This window comes from Eschrichtius robustus, chromosome 4, assembly GCF_028021215.1.
Source record: "Eschrichtius robustus isolate mEscRob2 chromosome 4, mEscRob2.pri, whole genome shotgun sequence".
Classification (NCBI taxonomy): domain Eukaryota; kingdom Metazoa; phylum Chordata; class Mammalia; order Artiodactyla; family Eschrichtiidae; genus Eschrichtius; species Eschrichtius robustus.
In genome coordinates, this window is record NC_090827.1 from 57,505,352 (window position 1) to 57,527,050 (window position 21,699).

At 39.3% G+C, this 21,699-nt stretch overlaps 1 protein-coding gene across 2 annotated transcripts in view; it reads right to left on the reverse strand.

Annotated features, from left to right (window-relative positions):
* The window catches only part of BMP2K (BMP2 inducible kinase), a 125,323-nt gene extending 107,785 nt beyond the window's left edge, over nt 1-17,538 (reverse strand). The window contains exon 1 of one of the 2 annotated variants that reach the window (XM_068542779.1): nt 16,863-17,538. In XM_068542779.1, coding sequence (XP_068398880.1) covers nt 16,863-17,031 — 169 coding nt within the window. In that variant the 5' untranslated portion in view covers nt 17,032-17,538. The remainder of the gene's footprint in view (nt 1-16,862) is intronic. The other variant, XM_068542780.1, reaches the window with a different exon arrangement.
* Between the last annotated feature and the right edge of the window lie 4,161 nt (nt 17,539-21,699).

A 21,699-nucleotide genomic window follows, 5' to 3' on the forward strand; every position in this document is an offset into this window, starting at 1 on the left:
AAGCCCTCTCCTAAGAAAAACACACATGGATGTCTGTGAACCCCGGGTGAAGAACCCCAACTGCAAAGTGTAGGGTCCGCACATTGAACTGTTCACCATTACAGACCAGTACTGTCCAACGTATGTCCAATATAGCGAGAGCCACATATGTAATTTTAAATTTTCTAGTAGCTACATTCATTAAAAAGGTAAAAACCAGTGAATTTTAGTAATACATTTTATTTAACCAAAAATACCCAAAATACGATTATTTCAACATGCAATCAACATAAAATTAATGAAATCTTTTACATTCTTTTTTTTTTTTTTTTTACATTCAGGCTCTGAAATCCCGTGTGTATTTTACATTTATGGTACATTTTAATTCAGACTAGCCGTATTTCAAGTAGCAGTCACATGTGGCTCGTGGCTACTGTATTACACAGTTTTGCTAGACCATACAATGTATACCCAACAATTCTCAAGCCCTTTGGGCTCAGGATCCCTTTGCAGTCTTAAAAATTATGGAAGACCCCAGAGAGCTTTCGTTTATGTGGGTTATACCAATCTGCATTTACCAGATTAGATATTAAAAAGGAATTTTTTAATGTTGATTAATTCATTGAAAATAATAATAAAAATATTACACATCAATATAGATGACATTTTGTTAAAAATAGCCGTATTTTTCGAAACAAAAATTTAGAAAGGAGAATGGCAATCCTTTACATTTTGGCAAAGCTCTTTAATATTTGCCTTAATAGAAGACTGCTGGATTCTCATACCTGCTTCTGCGGTAGATCTTCTGTGATGTGGTTTTGGCTGAATGAAGCATATGAAGAAAATCTAGCCTCACACATACATGAAGAGGGAAAGATAAAAGACTATCTTAATAGTCTTTTCCAATAACTATGGATATTCTTCTCTGCTACAGTAGCAAAACATAACAGTTAGTGGTTTCTTAAAGGTCACTGCAACATGGTATCTAAAACCACATCACTGAATTTTTTGCACTGTTACATTAGAAGCCAATGGTCAATCTTATATTTGTAACGTCATGTATTTGGAAAATAACAGTTCACCAAATTTCCCATTACCCTTTTTTAAAAATCATATTTGTTAATATTACCACCTATCTCCTCAGAAAAGCCTTTAAGTGATGGGAAGCTGTCAAGTTCACAATGGCAGATATAAGTTTTCCAAAATTGTTATTTTCTTTTGAAAGCTCAAACCCTATCATTAAAAACAGTTGTTTTCCTTGCAGTGACAGGCTCACTTAATTGAGAAAATGTCTGCCAAATACCCAAATCTAAATAAATAACCATAGTTTGTCAGTCATTCTTGCAAATAAACAGTCTTCCATGAAAAAAGCAGCAGGTTCAGGACACAACTCAAACAATCACCTAAGTGCTTTTCCTCAATTACACCACTATACTTCATTATACAGCAAGTGCTTTATGTATACTTCCCATTTCTTTACACATTAAAAAGATGCGTACTTACGAATGACCAGTAATAACCACATGAAAAGATGTTCAACATCACTTATCTTTAGGAAAATGCAAATCAAAACTGCAATGATACACCACATCCATTTGGATGGCCATTATAAAATTTAAAAAAGAAAACAGCAAGTGTTGGTGAGGATGAGGAGAAATCAGAACCCTTTTCACTGCTAGTGGGAATTTAAAATGGTGTAGCCACAATGAAAACAGTATGGCAGTTCCTCAAAAAATTAAACATAGAATTTTTCACATACTAATCCAGCAATTCTGCTTCTGGGTATATACCAAAAAGAAATGAAAGCAAGGACTTGAGCAGATATTTGTACACTTATATTCATAGCAGCATTATTCACAATAGCCAAAAACAACCGAAATGTGTCCACCGATGGATGACTAAACAAAATGCGATATATACATACAATGGAATATTACTCGGACTTAAAAAAGAAATTCTGATACATGCTACAACATGGATGAATCTTGAAGACATTATGCTAAATGAAATAAGCCAATCACAAATGGACAAATACTGTAAGATTCCAGTTATATGAGGTACTTAGAATAGTCAAATTCAGAGGGACAGAAAGTAGAATACTGCTTACCAGGGGCTGGGGAAAAGGAGGAATGAGGAGTTAGTGATTAATGGATACAGAGTTTCAATTTGGGAAAATGAAGAAGTTCTGGAGATGGATAGTGGTGATGGTGGCATAACAATGTGAATATGCTTAATGCCATTGAACTGTAAACTTAAAAATGGTTAAAATGGTAAGCTTTGTTATATGTATTTTAACACAAGCAGGGAAAAAAAAAAAAAAGACATGGACTCAAGAGCCAAGATTGAGAAAAGACTTTTTACTGCTTCATAAGGACGTTCTTAAGAAAAACTGGCTTTAAAACAACAACAACAAATGAGTGCATGTGACAGTGAAGAATACAATGACTACTAATACATTTTGGTGCCAACTGTGTAGATTTGTCTTAAAGCAGCTTTAACCACCACCACAGTTTTTGAACCATCAGTGCAAATGCCAGTACAGTGTAAAAGGCAATTACATCTTAGAAGTATCATGAAAATAATTTGGACCTGATAGACCCCCTCAAAGGGTCTTGGGGATCCCTCCCCCTGGGGCCCACAAACCACACTTTGAGAACCATTACTGAAGCCTATTTTTTCAGAAAAGTCAATGACAGAAAGAAAGAGACATGAAAAGACCACAAAAAAAGCTTTATTTTCATTTTTGTTTGTCTTTTAAGATGAGAAAAACAAACAGTTTGATATGCTGAATAGATATAGTAAGTAATTAATAGTAATTAGTATAGTAAGTAATATATAGTAAGTAATCAGATAACTAATGGAGAAAAAAAGAGGAGGGAAAAGATAATCAGGGGGTGTAGTCTCTAAAGTTTGAAGTAAAGGAGAGACAGATATTAGAGGTAGATGGGTGGTGGGAGGGGTTATACTTTGGCTTATAAAAAAGCTCTAAGTCCTGGGGATATAATGTGACTACAGTTAATAATACTATATGTATATTTGAAAGTTGCCAAGAGAGTAGATCTTGAAAGGTCTCATCAGAAGAAAAAAATTCTGTAACTATGTGTAGTGATGTTAACTAGACTTATTGTGGTGGTCATTTCACAGTATATACAAATATGGACTTATTATGCTGTATATCTGAAACTAATATAATCTTATATGTCAATTATATCTCAATTTTTTAAAAAAACTCCCTACTTAGAAAAATACAGACATTAAATAAATGCTTCTTGATAATGATGGTGATAGTCCCATAGTCTAATAAAAAATATTAAGAAATTTTCTTTTGATATTTTTAAATCATAGATCAAGGACCATTCCATTCTAACTTTTCACTTGCATGCGTATAAAAATATGCCACATATATCACAGAAGTAATGTCGTGTCATTTTTAAGAAAATTTTTATGGTGTCACATGAATTTATTTCCTGCAAAAACTCAGAAGTGTAGTACTCCAGGCTTAAGTCAGATGCATATGTGCTATTATCTAAAACAAAACTTGAAAGAACCTGTGTCTTTTTATTTTGAATAAATGTAGCATAAACTGGTTAAATGAAATACAAAACGGGATTTGATATTACAGCACATCATACGCTAAGCTTTAAAGTTCCCATAGCCTTGAACTAGGAACAGAAGGAAGTAGGGGATAAGAAGTCAGCTATTTCTCTTCTTTTCACTTTCCTCCCTACCAGGAGTTCCCAGATACTGCTACGCTAGATTCAAATGAAGAAGCTAAAGTAATGTGATTTTATGTTACTTACTTCACAGTTCTCAAACACACTATTTCACTTAGGACTGAATCTTTCTAGACTGAGACAACAAACTAATTTGGGGGAAGTTGCAATTTTAAACCTTTTCATATTAATCCTGACATCTTAAACAACTGCAACACATAGCTTGATGGCCTCAGCAAGGAGCACAGTGGGAAAACTTTAACTCAAAAATGTTTGGGAATACCTCCTTCCACCTCAGACTCCTCACGTACCCATTAATACTCCAGCTGCTTCCAGAATATTAAAAGTCCCCTGGTCCCTTAAGCCTGCTTGAAGTCCCACTCCAATCAAAGGCCAATGCTGGAATGTGCGCAAGAGCCAATTAAGGAGGGCACATGGTAGAAAAAGTGCTAAATTAAAGTCCTGAGACCTAAATTCTGCCCTCCACAACCAGCACTAACAGTGTAACTTTGGTTCATCCCTTACTCTATTTTTTCATAGTTAAACAAGGGCACTGAAATTGGATAATTGCTACAATTACGGGAGATTTAATGGCGCAGCAGCATTTTAAAAGAAAGACTGTTAGTCCAGCAACACCAACTCCAGTTAATAGACTACTGGGGATCCTCTCTGAAGGAAGGTGAGAAGGTCTTTGCCTTAACTCAGACTCTTGTACACCACCCACCATCCCTATCCCTTTATTTAGTCCTCCAAAAAGCAAAACTCAATAGAATTGACCTCAGAATACACATAATGGCCCACCATAACCTTTTAAAATACACATAGCCTTTATTAAGAAAGACAGCCACTATTCTAAAGTGAGAACAAATTTGAACCGTAACTCTGTAAATAGGAGTTTCTCATGCTAGAAATTTATAGGACAACAAAATGGTTACATCCAACTTTGAACGTGATGGATTCATATAGCACCTTGCAAACTCACTTCTAACATTCCTTACAGACAGGATACTATGGGCAAAATGCCATACACAAACACATGTTTGTTCAATCCATGTATCTGCAACATTTCTTAAATTCCCACTTCAGTGAGCTGAAAAACATAAACCTGTAACAGCTAGTTCACTGGGTTTTAAAAATATATAACTATCAATTTGGATCGAGATCCTTAGAATTGTAAAAATAGTATTTTGCTAAAAGACGAACAATTAACAAAGATTTAACAATCTGGTTAACTCTCACTAGGATTTGAACTAGGCTAGTTGGTAAACAAACAAACAAAAACCTCTTTAGGTCTATATTACTGCAGTACAACACTAGTTAACTATCTTACAAACTTCTGTCATTGATCACAAAAGAGACTATTAAAAGCCTAAGCACAGGGACTTCCCTGGTGGCACAGTGGTTAAGGATCCACCTGCCAATGCAGGGGACACGGGATCGAGCCCTGGTCCGGGAAGATCCCACATGCCATGGAGCAACTAAGCCCACGCGTCACAACTACTGGGCCTGTGCTCTAGAGCCTGCGAGCCACAACTCCTGAGTCCGCATGCCACAACTACTGAAGCCTGCATGCCTAGAGCTCACACTCCGCAACAAGAGAGGCCACCCAATGAGAAGCCCGTGCACCACAATGGAGAGTAGCCCCTGCTCGCTGCAACCAAAGCCTGCGCACAGAAATGAAGACCCAATGCAGCCATAAATTAAATAATTAATTAATTTTTTTAAAAAAAGCCTAAGCACAGCTAAGCACATACTCATCCTACTTCTGGAAAAATAACTCAAAACACACATCCTACTGATCATGACTCAGTGGCATCATTTTTTTTGTACACAAAGAATAGATAGGCCATTAACATTCAGTAGGAGAGACTGTGTTATGCAGGCCAGAGAATGAAGAAGTGGATCATGACCAGTGATGCATAATCCCACTCCCTAGAAAAATAGTCCTGACAACATTCACTAAGTAAAATATTTTACTATATTATGTGTAAGTCATTTTAGTACTAATATCTTAATGATTCCAGAATGAATACTAAAATTTAGACTAACCACTGACCATCTCATTCAAAAGACAATACTTAAGTATGTAAAAAGCTCCAGCCAGCCTGAACAATGGCCCAGCCACAAAAAAATTAAGGAAAATAAGTAAATACAGCAATTAGGCAAGCGAAGGAGTGTGCTGGAAACCTCTCTTCCAGGAAACCAAAGAAGAAATAGAAGAATGTTGAGGGTGATAATGATTAGCTACTAAGAAAACTGCATAAGGACTTGGTTTTTTACCCTCTGATCTGTTACATTAAAGGCTTACAAATTTCCTAATCTAAAAAAAAATAAAAAATTCAATGTTTCTCTACCTAGAAAATGATCACCTCTGATATCACAGACTAGTCAGAGGCGTTTCCCAAAGTAATGATCATATGTTCCTTCACACAGAGCATTAAGGAGATGAGACCCCCTTCTTGCTAATCTCTCATTCTCTTAGATTCTGGCTGTCACATTAAACCTTGGTACTTATCAGCCACTCAAGAGAAAGCCATAGCCACTTGATCATTTCCAACATTATTACTTTCTTAAGATCAGCTACTCAGAGCACATACTTTAGGCCTCTTCAGCTTGCTCTCTCTGTCCCACAGTAGTGGCTTTCTTAAAGATGCCATGGGTCAAGGGAACTCAGGCTGGAATATTTCTGAGAGTCATACCTAATAAAAAGAGCAATGTAGTACGCACAAAACAAAGATGTACTGTTCCTGTAATCATAACAAAAATAAAACAGGCTAGAAATCCCAAAATAAATCTGGTTGTATTTTTTTCATCCATCTAGATAATACTGTATCTACATTATCATCAAATATATCTACTTATTTTAATTTCTATAAAGGGACACAACGTGAAAAACAGGGCCAATCTGCTCCTAAATATCAACTGAACAGCAGGATATGTCAAATCTGGTTGCTATCCAATTGTTTTACAGTAAATTTTTACTGGCCTTCTGACTGCTGTTCAGTTCAAAAACTCAATCTCTTACAAATGTACTGAATACCTATCATGAGTACAGCACTGCAAGAGATATAAGATGAACATAAGCCAAACCTTAAAGGAGCTTTTAATCTTTCAGCAGAGGAAACTTTTTATTAGACATTTTCTTGGAATAGAACAAAGCTGTGTAAAATAAGTGCAATATGAGCAAGAGTTGCTACACAGGGCATCAAAGGAAGGCATAATTACACTCATTTGGTTGCGAACAGGGTTTCATGGAAAAATAAAGATTGCAAATTACTAACTGTATTTTAAATGTATTCTGCAAGATCCAATTTCAACAGAATTGGGGAGGCAGGTGTCTGCATTCTAAGCAAATGTAACAACACAAGCTGAAAAACAGGAATGAGAAAGCATCAGAGAAGTGCAGAAGATATCAAGTACATATGCAATAGTGATATACACCTAGGGTTGGAGTGAGAGATTAAGGCTGGAGAGGGGCTTGGGGTCACATTACAGAGGACCTTGAATCCCAGAGTAATGAGTCTGCACTTCACTTGGTTAGGCAAATAAGAGGGTGACATAATCAGAAGTCCACTTCAGAGAGAATAAATTTGAAGGAATACAAGTGTTGATTTGGTGAGTAAAGAGCATAAAATGGGAGGGATAGTCCACATAAGAACGTACTTCTTTAAGAAGTATTAGGGACCCAGACTAGAGCTGACAGCACTGGAAACAAAAAGTAATGTTCCTCACACATATCATGGTTAAATTTTCTATCCGTAAACTCACTCAGATAAAGTATAACCATACCCTTCCTCATATATTCTTTACAAATAAAAACTTGAAAAACAAGAAAGTTTCTTTACTTCCAGATACCCTCTAAAATACATATACTATAAATGAATCACTTGGAGAACACAAATTACTAAAATGACAAAAGCAGCAACTAAGGCTGTACATCCTTTGAAATTAAATAGTACTCTGAAATGCCATACAATTTTATTTGAGCACCCATCCCCTACCTTAAGGCTACCACATAAGGCAACTTCTTAGAAAAGACTTTTTTCCAATGATTAAGAAATAATTTTATACCGTGGAATAAAAAATAAATTGCTACCCTATACTGAAGTTTGCCAAAAAACTCAAATGCAGGGGCTTCCCTGGTGGCGCAGTGGTTGAGAATCTGCCTACCAATGCAGGGGACGCGGGTTCGAGCCCTGGTCTGGGAAGATCTCAAATGCCACGGAGCAACTAGGCCCGTGCGCCACAACTACTGAGCCTGCGCGTCTGAAGCCTGTGCTCCGCAGCAAGAGAGGCCGCGACAATGAGAGGCCCGTACAGCGCGATGAAGAGTGGCCCCCGCTTGCTGCAACTAGAGAAAGCCCTCGCACAGAAACGAAGACCCAACACAGCCAAAATAAATAAATAAATAGCGTTCCCTTTTAAAAAAAAAAAAAAAAAAAAACCTCAAATGCATGATAATCAAACACAATCCTTTCATTACAGTCTCAATCCTAAAACTGTTCATCATTATCCCTCCTTTCTCATGCTCCTCTCTTATCACCAGGAGAAGTAAATTTCAGTTACATAGACAGAATCAGAGAATGCTAAAATGGAAAAAGATGTTACAGGCTCATCTTTACCCACTTCATTTTTTTCCTTGAGGAAACTGAGGTCAAAATGTCACAATGTGTGGACAATGCGTTTTGCACAGGGGCGTTCTTTACTTTCTATTTATAATGTCAAAAACTGGAAATAAGTTCAACAAAAAACTGTATTGGAATAGTAGACTATGGTATATTGATGATTCTGAAAAATGCTGATTTTGAAGAACTTTAATTATATGTAAATGTTCACAATATTAAAAAAAAAAAAAAAGATCCCACATGCAGCAGAGCAACTAAGCCCGTGCACCACAACTACTGAGCCCACGCACCCTCAACTACTGAAGCCCGCACACCTAGAGCTCGGCAACAAAAGAAGCCAGAAGCCACCACAATGAGAAGCCTGTGCACCACAACGAAGAGTAGCCCCCGCTGGCCGCAACTAGAGAAAGCCCACGCACAGCAACGAAGACCCAATGCAGCCAAAAAACATTAAAAAATAATTTTAAAAATTTTTTTAATTAAAAAATAAAGTAAATGCAAAAAAGTTTAAAAAAAAAGTCACAATGTGAGTTAGCGGCATTAACTGGGATTAGCAGCTGGCCCGACTCCAAGTTTTGCCTTTTTTTTTTTTTTTAATAGCTGCCTCCAAGAAGGCATCATTTCAAATTTTAATATAATATTAAAATAGGAAAACTAGTAGCGACAATTGTTTCACATTTTAAAATAATATCCATTGCAAAGTGCCTCTCCAAAGGTTATGTCCCAAACTATGCCCTTAATGTTACTGGAATTCTAAGACAAACCCAAAATTCCAAAAACAAAGTCCCTCTGTGGAAAGGCCCGACAACCACTTTCCTACAGAGAGTTTTGAAACTTAGCAGAAATGTGCTGACTGATCTCATTTGTAAAGATGATACACACAGAGAATCTCCAAATTAACTAAGTGCCCAACTATTTAAAACGGCTCAGTCATTAACCACTCGATGTCCCAACTGAGTCCCCTAAAAATAGTGGCTTGTGGGTACATAAATGGTTCACCAGATGGATGCAGGATAAAAAATCAGGGAATGAGCAGTCTCAAACCTTTGCTGATGAAACCTTATGCAGCACTGAAATTGCCATTCAGACTCTTAATGTCAGAATTCCAGATCAAGGTTTTAATCATTTTGATAGCCACCAAACGTGTTCTAATAAATGTGTATGTTCTACTTTAAGCTTTGACCAAAAAAAAAAACAAACAAACAAACGGAGAGAAGGGGTGAAAGAGAACCCCAGATAACACATAAGATTAGTAAAGAACACTAGAGAAGATCAGGAATCAATGTAAGAACAGACATCAATTCTACCTTCTAGTATGTTCCTTAGTACTAACAACATCAATTTTCTATTTATCTCTCCTGCAGACTCCATAATGGAAAGATACTAACAAGTATTAATTTATTTCCATTATTTTTAAAATAACCAAAGACAACCTTTCCAATTTGCTCAGCCCTAAGCACACAAAGTTGACTACAGCTAAAAGCAAAGAATTTGACATACCAGTGCAATTTAGCCCCTTTATTGGAGATAAATGTATAGTTTCCACTACATACTTCTGAAGTGTTGAAAATTGGGAATTGTTTTAGTGTCAGTATCTTGTCCTTGAATAAAACTGCCACCTCTAGAGAAAACATATCAGCAGACAATCAAATTTATATCTTAGCCGCTATCCCTACAATGATAACATAAACAACCCAAAAGAGAAGCATCCGTTAATAAGATTCTATGTAATATCCTTTACTGCGAATTACTTAAATATTATTGTGAAAGCATATGCTGGTATCAAGGTCAAAATTCTATACAGCTGATTGTAACATAAAAATTATATGTGACTGAATGCCATATAATAATTATCTAATCAAAATGATTCAGATTTTTTACACACATAAACGTGAAACTTAATTCAGGATAAATGTAATACCTAATCTAAAAGCAAGTTACTACAATGCCAGAATCAGATTTCACTGAAAGCTTGTAACTAAATCTGAACCTAAAACTAAGCCATATTGATTGAGAGATTGGGCATGCGCTGTTAGGTACTGTCACAAATTATCTTGTCAATATCACACATTACCTATTGATCTTCATAATAGGTATTAACTACACGTTACAGAAAAGGAAACAATGTTTCCTGATAGTTTAATTCAAGAACAACAAAAAATTCCTGGACAGGAAGTAAGGATACAGAGATAAATAAATAAGACCCTGTCCTCAAAAAGCTCTCCATCCAAAAAAGGCTGTCAAAATCAACTGTAGAATATAAAACAATTTCACAATTGCACGTAAAAATACTTTCCTCCGTTTAACTCAGCCACCTCTGCTAAATAAAGAAAAATATAATGTCAATAGAGAAAGATGACTTAAGGGGGCATCCACATTATTCTTTCTTTGCTGTTTCAAGAAAGCTAATTTAAACAACACTTTGCCTTAAACAAACTTTGTCTTGAAACTTTGTCTTCACCAAAGTAGAAAATTCAGGGTCCCCAGACGTAAGTAGAAGACCTTTGAGGGGACAAGAACTAAAGAGCCCTCCACTGGTACTTCTTAATTCGCAAATTAGGTCTTAAATTCTATTAAAGAATTCTGGTTTAAAAAAAAAAAAAAGTCAAAAATCATTTCCTTTGAAAAGTATTTGAATGTCCATGATACAGTGAGGCAATTTTTATGACACAAAAAGCAATTAATACAGAGTCCTTTCAGCCTCAAGAATTTTACTATCTGCTAGGGGCCTTGAGACAGGAACAATAATTAACCGCCCTAGTGTTTCCAAGTGCTTACATAATTGTATCTCAAGACAAAAGATTAAATGTGATAAGGGGAAAAAAGCAAACAGCTACAAATGTCCACAGGAAGAAGGGAGTGATCACAGCCAGCAGTTAGGAAGATAGGATTAGACAGCCAGAAGCAGAGTGAAAGGCAAACAGAGGATTCAATCACAGAGCAAGGAGGAGAGGCGCACACTGTGGCTGGAGCAAAAAGCATTACTAGGAAATAACCACAGCTAAGATTCAGAAGGTAGGTGAATGACTGAGCATGGACAGTCATGAATGCCTGGCCAAAAACATGTGACCAAGTAAGATGACTTCTCAGCAACACAACTGTTCCCTCCCTCCCCTTCACTCCTGAGTTTCAAGGCATCAGAGTCTCCTGGTATTCCTTTGCCTCTCTGGCAGCTCCTTTTTAGTCTTTTCAGTCTTTGCCTACTCTATATCACCGGTTCTCAAGGCACTGTTCCTGGAGCAGCAGTATCTGCATTGATGAGCAAGTTGATAGAAATGCAAATTACGGGCTCCGCCCAGACATACAAAATCAAACTTCGGAGGTCAGGCTCTGCAATCTGTGTTTTGCCAAGCCCTCCAAATAAATGATTCTGGTAAACTCTAATGTCTGAGACCAATGTTCCACAGGTGTCCTTCATGAGAGCCTTCCCCTTCTCATTCTACACCCTCTGCCTACACCAATCCTCTCCCGGGCTTAAAATAACAGCCAAATGCTCACCAATCAGAAGTACGTGTCTCTAAGTCCAAACACCTTTGCTGAGTACTGGACAATATATTCAACTTCTCACTCGACATGTATTTCCCCTCTCAGATATCTCAACTAAACATGTCTGGAATTACTGGATATCCTCCCAAACCCCCCCACCCCCAAACCTGTTCCTTCTCTACTCTTCCCCATCTCAATAAATAGCACCTCCTTCATCCAAGAAGTACATAAGCAAGTCATTCTTCACACTTCCTACAACACCCACCTCCATCCAATCCACAACCAGGTCTTCCCATTCAAGCATTAGTAACATCAGGCTCCATCCCCACTGCCATCATCTTAACTAATCATCTAATTTGTATACCTCTTAAACAGTCTCTATAGAGCAAACACCATGATCTTACGAAAATACAAATCAGAGCATGTCACAGCCCTAATTTAAATCCTTCAGTAGCTTCCCATTGCATTTTCAGACAAAATCTAAAATCCCCAACATGGCATACAAAGACCTGGATCCTGGTCCTCTCCAAAACCACCTTGGGTCCTTCTTCCATGTGATTCATTCATGATAGTCCATAGCTCTGGACATATTTCAGTTCCTGAAACTCTTCCCCACATAGGAGTTTCTCCCTTCATGACATACTCCATACCACGCCACCTTCATACCTCTGCCTTTACTTAACTCTCCTCATACTTCAGATTTCTGCTAAAATGTCAAGAAAAAAAAAAAGCCTTCCTTCATCCAATACAAATTGAATCAGTTATTCTCTCATAAAACCCTATGCTTTCTTCTCACGACAATTATCAAAATTGTTAACTACATTAACCTGATTAATTCTGTTTAACATTTATCTTCTCCACTAGACTGTAAGTTCCATAATGCCAGAGAAATACCTGTTTTGTTCTCTGCTGTGTAAATAGCACCTAGTACAGAGCCTGGCATTTAAAAAAAAAAAAAAAAAGGCATTTAATAAATAGTTAGGGAATAGTAACAGTTGTTGATATCTTTACTAAATCCTCCCCTCTGCTTTGTTATCTCTCAAGAACTTTTACTTACATGTTACTGGGTAGCCACAGATAATTCCTGCAAATGAGATACCATGCTTAAAGATTCTTACTGATTTATCCTGCAAGATCAGATGTACCTTACTACCTTCCTGTAAAATTAACAATAAGAATTGACACCTAGCCTAAATTCACCCTGCTCTAAGCAGTTAACTCTGAGAGCTACTGAGCTACTTTTACAAAACTCTGTAGTAAATTCCTGGCCTCCAATTACTGACAGTGCCAACAACCCCCATGCCCGTGTCAGAAAGTCCTATGCATCCAATCATATTCAAAATACAACTCCTATCCAGTCCCATAACCTCATGATTAGACTATGTCAACAAATTTTGGATGGTGTCCTGCTCTCCACGCTCCCCATTAGTCTGCTTTTTACCAAAGACACTTAGGGGAAAAAGTCTCCTACCTGACAACCCACTCTTCTTCCCATTATAAATCAATATTAAATTCTTCTGACTAGCACTGAAGGTCTAAGAGGCATATGATCCAAAAGCAGTCCTACGTTTTAGTAAAAACTTGGACGGTTACATTGAATTATATGTGCTTGACAATTCGACACTGTTTCAAGCTAAAATTCTTATATATAGCTCTACCTCATTTCTACAGCCCAAAGTTGAAATTCCACTCCTGAAACTAAATTGTTTTCGAGGAAAACCAAAAAAATGGCCCACTGTGATATTAGTCCTCTCAACTTTGAGCAAGAACTAAAAAGGTGCAAGTTGTCAGCATTTTCAAACATCTATATACTTAACTAGAGATTATGATACAAAGTGTATAATATTTCAGAAAGGAAACTACACCAATAGTTTACTTATAACATACAACATAAGTATACCCCTGAGAATGTGGGGTTTTTAAATATATATAATATATAAAACATGTATGTGCATGTAAATATATACATACATACACATACCTATACATACATACATATAGTTGATCCCCATTATTTGGAGAGTTCATATTTGTAAACTTGCTTACTTGCTAAAATTTATTTGTATCCCCGAAATCAATAAAATATCCCAAAATCAATACAATGGCACTTTCATAGTTATTTGCAGACATGCGCATAGTGGTGAAAATTTTGAGTAAGCCAGCTGGAATCAACGAGGTATTGCTCTGCCTTGTTTCAGCTCTCACTGCTATAAACAAGGGCCCTTTTCAAGGTCTATGTAGTGTCATGTTTTTCTCATTTTTGTGTTTTTTATTGGTGAGTTTGTTGTTTAAAAGAGCCCCCAAGTGTAGTGCCAAAGTGTTGTCCATCTAGCGTTTCTTAGTGCAAGAAGGCTATGACGTCCCTTACAGAGAAAATCTGTGTATTCACTAAGCTTCATTTAGGCATGAGTTACAGTACTGTTGACCATTAGTTCAATGTTAACGAGTCAACAATATATACTAAACAAGGTGTCTTTAAACAGAAACACACATAAAACAAGGTTATATAGTGACTGGTTGACAAAAATGCTGTAAACACAGGCTTGCGGTACCCTGCCACTATTTCCCCTAGGAAGAATGATTCAGTATTTGCTAAATCACTGGTCACAGCGACTTTATAGAACGTGACTACTGTGAATAATGAGAATCAAGTATGTATTTGAAGAGGGGGGCGGCAGCACTCATACCAGGTTTAGTGAAGACTCAAAGATACCGCAGAGGTCATTCTGAGCAAGCTGCCTATATTTGCAGTAGCATGGCAAAAACACCTCAGGACACAGCATCTACAGGGTCTTGCCTCCATTTAAACAACACTGACACAAAGCAAAAATGTAAACTCTACTAAATTTGTTTTTTGATCTGTCTATGCTTCTACCCTTTTCCCACTCAATGGTACACCTCTCCCCAATTCAGGTACTCTCAACTCTACAGTAACGCCTTTTCACAAGCACTTGCCCTAATCTTACAATTGGGCAAATGTATCTGTAAATTATTGAATGATCATTCTTGAATGTAAACCACGTTTGTGCTTAAACATCTTATCTAAATTGTAGCATTACTTATTCAGAAAGAAGAGATGATATTAAGCATATGAAATAACAATATGTTGTCAGGATCAAAAAGTAAACGGAATATAGATGATTTCCGTGGTGCGCGTGCTGAAAATAGAAGAAATACACAAGGAACAAAGCCTAGGCCTCAGCCTTCCCTCTGGGGAAGGCCAAAAGCCTAGTTCCAGGAGCTGGGGTGTCGGGTTGGGGAAGTGCCATCTTCCAAAAGAGTTTGTTCAACGCTTGCTTCCTCCTAGCACTTGATTACGGATTTTTCCAAGATAAATGACAAATTTATGGCAAAAGTAAGTGGAACACTCTAATAGTGACATTAGTGACGGAAACATTTTTTTAAATTTTGTGTGTGTGTGTGTGCTTGAGCACTCCCCTTTTGAAATTCATTTGTATTTGCATTTTCCAAAATTACTTCTTTTTTATTGAAAATGGTTTGCTCAGGGTAATGACAGGACATGCGTGGAGCAGCGGTAGAAGCTACCAAAGTCTAACTTGATGAAATGTCAATGATTTCTTATTAAGTAAAAGACCCATCTGGGATTTAGTGAAATGAAGTGAGTAATGTTATTCAAGCCACCCTTTAGTTACTACAATTCAAAAACAGAAGTACAGCATGTGAGTTAACAGCCATGTCTTCTTAAAACCTATAGCTTAATCTACAACTCAAACACTTGAAGTTAACGTATAATAAAGAACTAGGAACTTTTACAGCATGGTAAATCTGTCTATCAACACCAATTACCATACATTCATTACTTGACAAGCTAAAGATCCTCCTCCCACCTAAGGTTCAGCTAGGCTCATTATTAGGGGCAATGGCTTGCAAAACAATGACATCCATCCTGAATAATTCAAGATTTCTTTCTCTTTAGAATATTTTATAGACAAAAATTTTCAGGTTTTTCTTTTGTACTAATTTGCTATTGTTTATGGCATTTCAAAAAACACAAGTGGAATCTCAGTCTACTTGTCTCCAAACCACATCAACAACTGACCCTCAGAGAACCAAAACTACTGTCTTTGGTTTCTTCTCTCTTAATCTTGAAACTTAAAAGGGCAAATTATCAACAAATAATTTCTTGAGAAATTTTAAAGTATTTTTGTAATATTCTGCAGTTAAAAACTCAAGTCAGTGAAGCATGCAATAAAACAAGAGTATTTCTTACAAGCCAATTATACAAGAAATACAAAACTAAAAGTGTAGGATCTTTTTCTTTTAATGGAGCAAACTTTTTTGTAAGCAGACTCTCAACTGTTGACATAGTCTGATAAAGATAATGAAGAATCGAACACAAAACTTCTCAAGTGAAAGTTAACCTGCTTTCATATCGTCTTTTAAAGTCTTATCAAAGAAGACATACCGAAAGGGTATGACTAGCACCCTGCCTGATAGAGAAGATTCTAAAAAAACAAAGATAAGTGGACTTCAAGTTTACCTGCTCCCCCAAAGCAACCTACTAACTGAATTTGGGGCAAAGTATCACCTCCATCACGCGCACGCACAGAAATAAATTGTTTTTCAACTGATGACTGAGCAGGAGCAAACCCAGGCTGAACAGCCGGGGCTGCAGAGTCCTGTGCCCTGCGTCGCGAGTGGTGAGGCCAACGCTTGACACCCCCCTGAGCCACAGCGGGGACAGAAAAGCCCCAATCCTGCTCGGTCTGACCCTCTAATGAGTCACTGGTCCAATCACGACACCGCAGCACTCGCTAAGACGTTTCCTATTTATTTCTTTGCGTCAAGAAGGACTGAAAATGACAAACTCGTACTGAAATAACTGTGCACGGGTCAGAGCTGCCGGCGGCGAGAAAAGCCGACTTAAGAGCGAGAGCCCGAGCTACTCTAAGAGCCCCCGCTGGCCCGGCAGAGGAGGCAGAAGGGGTTAGAGTGAGCCGGGAGCGCGAGGAGACAAGCGGGCGAGGACCTGGAGAAGCTACCGCCACACCCCAGCCCTCCCTCACCTGCCGGCCCGAGCCTCCCCAGGCGCCCGTACCTTCGGCCAGTGACTCCTCCAGGGTGACCTGGTAGCGGCCGACCGCGAACACCCGGACCCCCACGGACGAGCTACCAGAGCCGGCCCCGGCCCCGCCGGCCCCGCCACCCGCCGCTCCACCGCCGCCGCCGCCGCCCTCCGACTTGGGCATTCGAGAGAACTTCTTCATGGTCCCGCCGGCGCGCTGGAGGGCGCGGGGCGCGCGCAAGGGCGAGCGAGAGGGTGAGTGCCCGGTCCGGCACGCGGCCGGGCGTCCGCGAGGGGTCGCCGCCCCTCGCTCGTCCGAGCGTCCGAGCGCGCTACGGCCCGCCGAGCCTCACATTCCGCGCGCGCCGAGCGCACTGCCCCGGCCCCGCCGCCCGCTCCGCGGCTCCACTGCAGCTGCCGGGCTCCCGCAGAGGGCGGCGAGGAGGGCGGGGACAGGGCGGGGCGCGAGGGGGCGGGCCCGAGTGCGAGGGCGACGCGGGCGCCTCCGCCAGTGCCCCGGGAGCCCTCGCCGCCGCACCAGGCGCCCGGACCGCGAGTCCCGGAGGAGGGCGCAATGGAGGGAGATGGCGAAGGGGGCGGGGCGGCCGGCCCCTCCGCGGAGTGGGCTGGTCCGCTCAGGCCGCACACCCTCTGGATAGCATCCCGCGGCACCGCTGCCGCCCCAGCCGAACCCGCGCCGCCCGCCACTCGAGGCCGTTGGCGGCGCGGGGCCCCTGCCGACCGCTCACTGAGGCCAGACGCCCCGCGCAGGCGCGTGGCCTGCGCCGCCGGAAGTGACGGTTCCGGCTCTTGTCACGTGGAGGGGGGATGGGGGAGGCGATGGGGGGGGGTTGGGGACGAGAGCGAGGTCCGGAATCCCGGGTCTGGGGTCCTGGCCGGGAGGGTTCAGGCCTGGCTCCTGGGGTCCTGGCTTCGAGCAGGGAGGTGGCCCGGGGACCGGTTTTCGCGCTGGCTGTGCGCGGTGTCTGTCATCTCGGCCAGAAGTTGGTATGTCACTCTGGGGGCTTAAAAATGCCAACAACTTTACGCCCGCTAACGGACTTCTCGCTGCATTTCTAAGCTGGTTTTCCAGAGCTTCTCCCCTGAGAATCTTCTTCCGCCCGCCCACCCCGAGCGTGGGAGGTGGGAGCAGCGCGGAACTGGAGCGGATTCCAGGAACCCAACTTCTAAAGCCGTGGTGTCGCACTCTGACAGACGCTTGTGCTAGGGAGCGTTTTGCGGTTTATAAATGATTTAGGAGTACTTTCAGAATCTCGTGTGTGCTGTGCAATAGCCTTGTGAAGTATTCAGAGCAGTAATTAAGTCCGTTTAGAGACTTTTCATCACCTTTGGCCAAGAGAGATTAACGGACTCGCCCAAGGTCACATGGCTGGCTTGTGATAGAACTGTGACTACAAGGGCCATCCTTTGATACTTAGTTGCATACTTTGGGCCATCCGGAAAAAGTAGGTTAGGGTCAGATGGTTGAAAAACTGCAGATTTAGGACTGTTTGGAAGCAAAACCAGCCATCGGTTCCCCCTTCCTCCTTTAACAAAGAGATTTGCCCATTTAAAAAAAAAAGAGCCGTTTGCATCCATTTCATAAACTGCAGGAATCTCAACGCCTGCGGGGTGAGGCAGGCAAAGTGAACGTGGTGTTAAGACGTTCGGGGTGGTAGGGAATGGGAAATCATTGAGCGTGTGTAAAGAAAGCAGCCGATTCTCAAATCCAGCCTGCTTTCGCCCCCGTATGAATACAGGCCCACTGTGGCCAAAGGTTCCATTTCTTAAGAGAAGCCAAAAATCTGGATTTTTTTCTAATATGGCACTTTACAAATTTTTTAAATGTAGGCCAAATAAATTGTGCCTGCGGGACTCCAGTCTGAACCTTCTATGAAAGTAGATGATGTGGTTCTATCCCCACCCCTGTTTCTTTATCCAGCTTTTTAATGAGATACGGGCAGAAACGTTAGAAAATGTGCTTAGGCAAAAGACTTTGGGCTTAAAATCTTCCATTTTTTTCTTCCCCTCTGCTATTTCAAGAGAAGCTATTTCTGACAACATTAAAACAGTGCTCTGGATTTGGGCATCTTTGCTGCATAACCCGCTAAGCTAAAATTCTTCGTCCAGTGACCTGACCTTTAAAAGTCCAGCTCAGTGGAAGTCAGATATGTCAGATCATTGATGTGGTGTGACAATTGGGGATTTCCATTCAGAAATAAGCGGACCATTCTCCTTACTGTGGGGATTCACTGTGGAGTCTCATTCCTACAATATTTGAATTATATTTTTTCAAGCCAAATAACTGAGAAATTTAGTCATTTCATACAATCTAAACTGCAATCAGCCTAATATACAAAGTTGAGGCCTAATACGTATTCATCTGATGACAGCACAAGAGTAAATGAAGTCTCCTGTGATCAGTTTGGGAGCCAATTTACCACAATTGCTAAAAAAACAAACAAACAAACAAACTTTTGTGTACCCAAATAACCTGACTTCTGATATGGAAGTTGGTAATTAATTTAAGGCACAGATCCTCTCTCAAAAATTATGGGTAACACTAAGCAATGTGTTCTTTAATTTTTCATCAAGCACATAATAAAAATTTGAATATTGTTTGATCTTCTCAGAATGTTAACTCCACAATATTCTATGACAAATATGTTACTAATAAGAATGCAAAAACATTGTATTACTAATAAGAAGAATGCCAAGCATTTACAAACACTATCAAAAGATGTTGATATTAACTGTCAGATTGTATCCTCCTAAGAACTTTGTGAGTCAAAATTAAGTGTCCATAAACCGATTTGGAGGCAGAAAATGAGATACTAATCAGTGGAAAAACTATATTGAGAATTCTAGTCTTTTAGTTTTGCATTCATTTCACTTTGGTTTCCTGTTGGAAAATAAAACAGAAGAAAAAGTATGGATAATGTACATTCTTATCATCTTAAACACTGTCATTGAGGTGACTTACAGTAAGAACACAGATATAGAATAATAGAGATAAAAAGTTAAAATTACATTTCAGGGGGTTTTTTTCAATATAAACGTCAATCTTTCTAATGTTTACAGCTGTACTGTGATTAAAATAGTTGGAAACTAGCCACATAATAAAGACTTTTATTTAAAGCAGATTGTTTCAGTTTACAAGGTTTCATGTTACAATATACTGATAAAGTCAGCAGATCATTGTAGCCAACTAAACGATTCAGAGATCCTCAAACAGGAAGGAATTTGACAATGGTGAGGAGGAGGGAGGATTATTGTTATATTTTTGTCTTCTACTGGAAAGCTATAAACCTTCTTGTTACTTTGACCCTCATCTATTTTGCTCAAAGACATATGTGAAGTAAGAATGACTGGCATGGATCAAAGTATGCTTATCCCAAAAGGCTTATTCCAGTGCCATAATTACCTTTATAAATCATCTCTTCCAATGCCTGATTGATCAGTTTTCCTCAGGAGTCAATGTTTTCCTTTGATGATGTGTCTTCAATCATTATTAGCCTCATTATGTTTTACTAGGAGGAAAAATTATCCTCCCTGCCTAACAGAATTACCTTATACCTAGTTAAATGCCCATATCTTTGCTTTCCAAAAAAGTAAAAGTCCTGAAGTCCATTAAAAGAATATATATATATATCCATTTAAAAAGTGTTTTTTAAAATATCACTGATATTTAAACCCTCTGTTAAAACTACTCAACATCATTACTATGCCTGTAAAAAATATATATACATCAAAGAAAATTCAATCTGATAGTATAGTTTAAAATACCAAGATGCTCAAAAATACTCTTAATAAGAGAAATGACTCATTTGACATAAAATACTTTTCTGTGATGATAGAATTTTTCCTGTAACTTGACCATGCTTTTAAAAAAGACTGCAAGAATGGCCATCATTAAAACATCTACAAACAATAAATGCTGGAGAGGGTGTGGAGAAAAGGGAACCCTCTTGCACTGTTGGTGGGAATGTAAATTAATACAACCACTATAGAAAACAGTATGGAGGTTCCTTAAAAATCTAAAGATAGAACTACCATATGACCCAGCAATCCCACTACTGGGCATATACCCTGAGAAAACCATAATTCAAAATAGTCATGTACCACAATGTTCATTGCAGCACATTTACAATAGCCAGGACATGGAAGCAACCTAAGTGTCCATCAACAGATGAATGGAGAAAGAAGACGTGGCACATATGTACAATGGAATATTACTCAGCCATAAAAAGAAACGAAATTGAGTTATTTGTAGTGAGGTGGATGGACCTAGAGACTGTCATACAGAGTGAAGTAAGTCAGAAAGAGTAAAACAAATACCGTATGCTAACACATATATATGGAATCTTAAAAAAAAAAACAAAAATGTTCTGATGAACCTAGGGGCAGGGCAGGAATAAAGACGCAGACGTAGAAAATGTACTTGAGGACACAGGGAGGGGGAAGGGTAAGCTGGGACAAAGTGAGAGGGTAGCATTGACACATATACACTACCAAATGTAGACTAGATAGCTAGTGGGAAGCAGCTGCATCGCACAGGGAGATCAGCTCAGTGCTTTGTGACCACCTAGAGGGGTGGGATAGGGAGGGTGGGAGGGAGATGCAAGAGGGAGGGGATATGGGGATATATGTATATGTAGAGCTGATTCACTTTGTTATGCAACAGAAACTAACACAACATTGTAGAGCAATTACACTCCAATAAAGATGTTAGAAAAAAAAAAAATAGAAGCATAGAGAACTTAAGGATCCTGCCCAAGATCAATCAGATAATAAAGATCAAAACCATGATTAGATCTTTTTTTGCCTCCATATTCTTAGCCCATGCTCTATATTGCTATGTTATAATAAA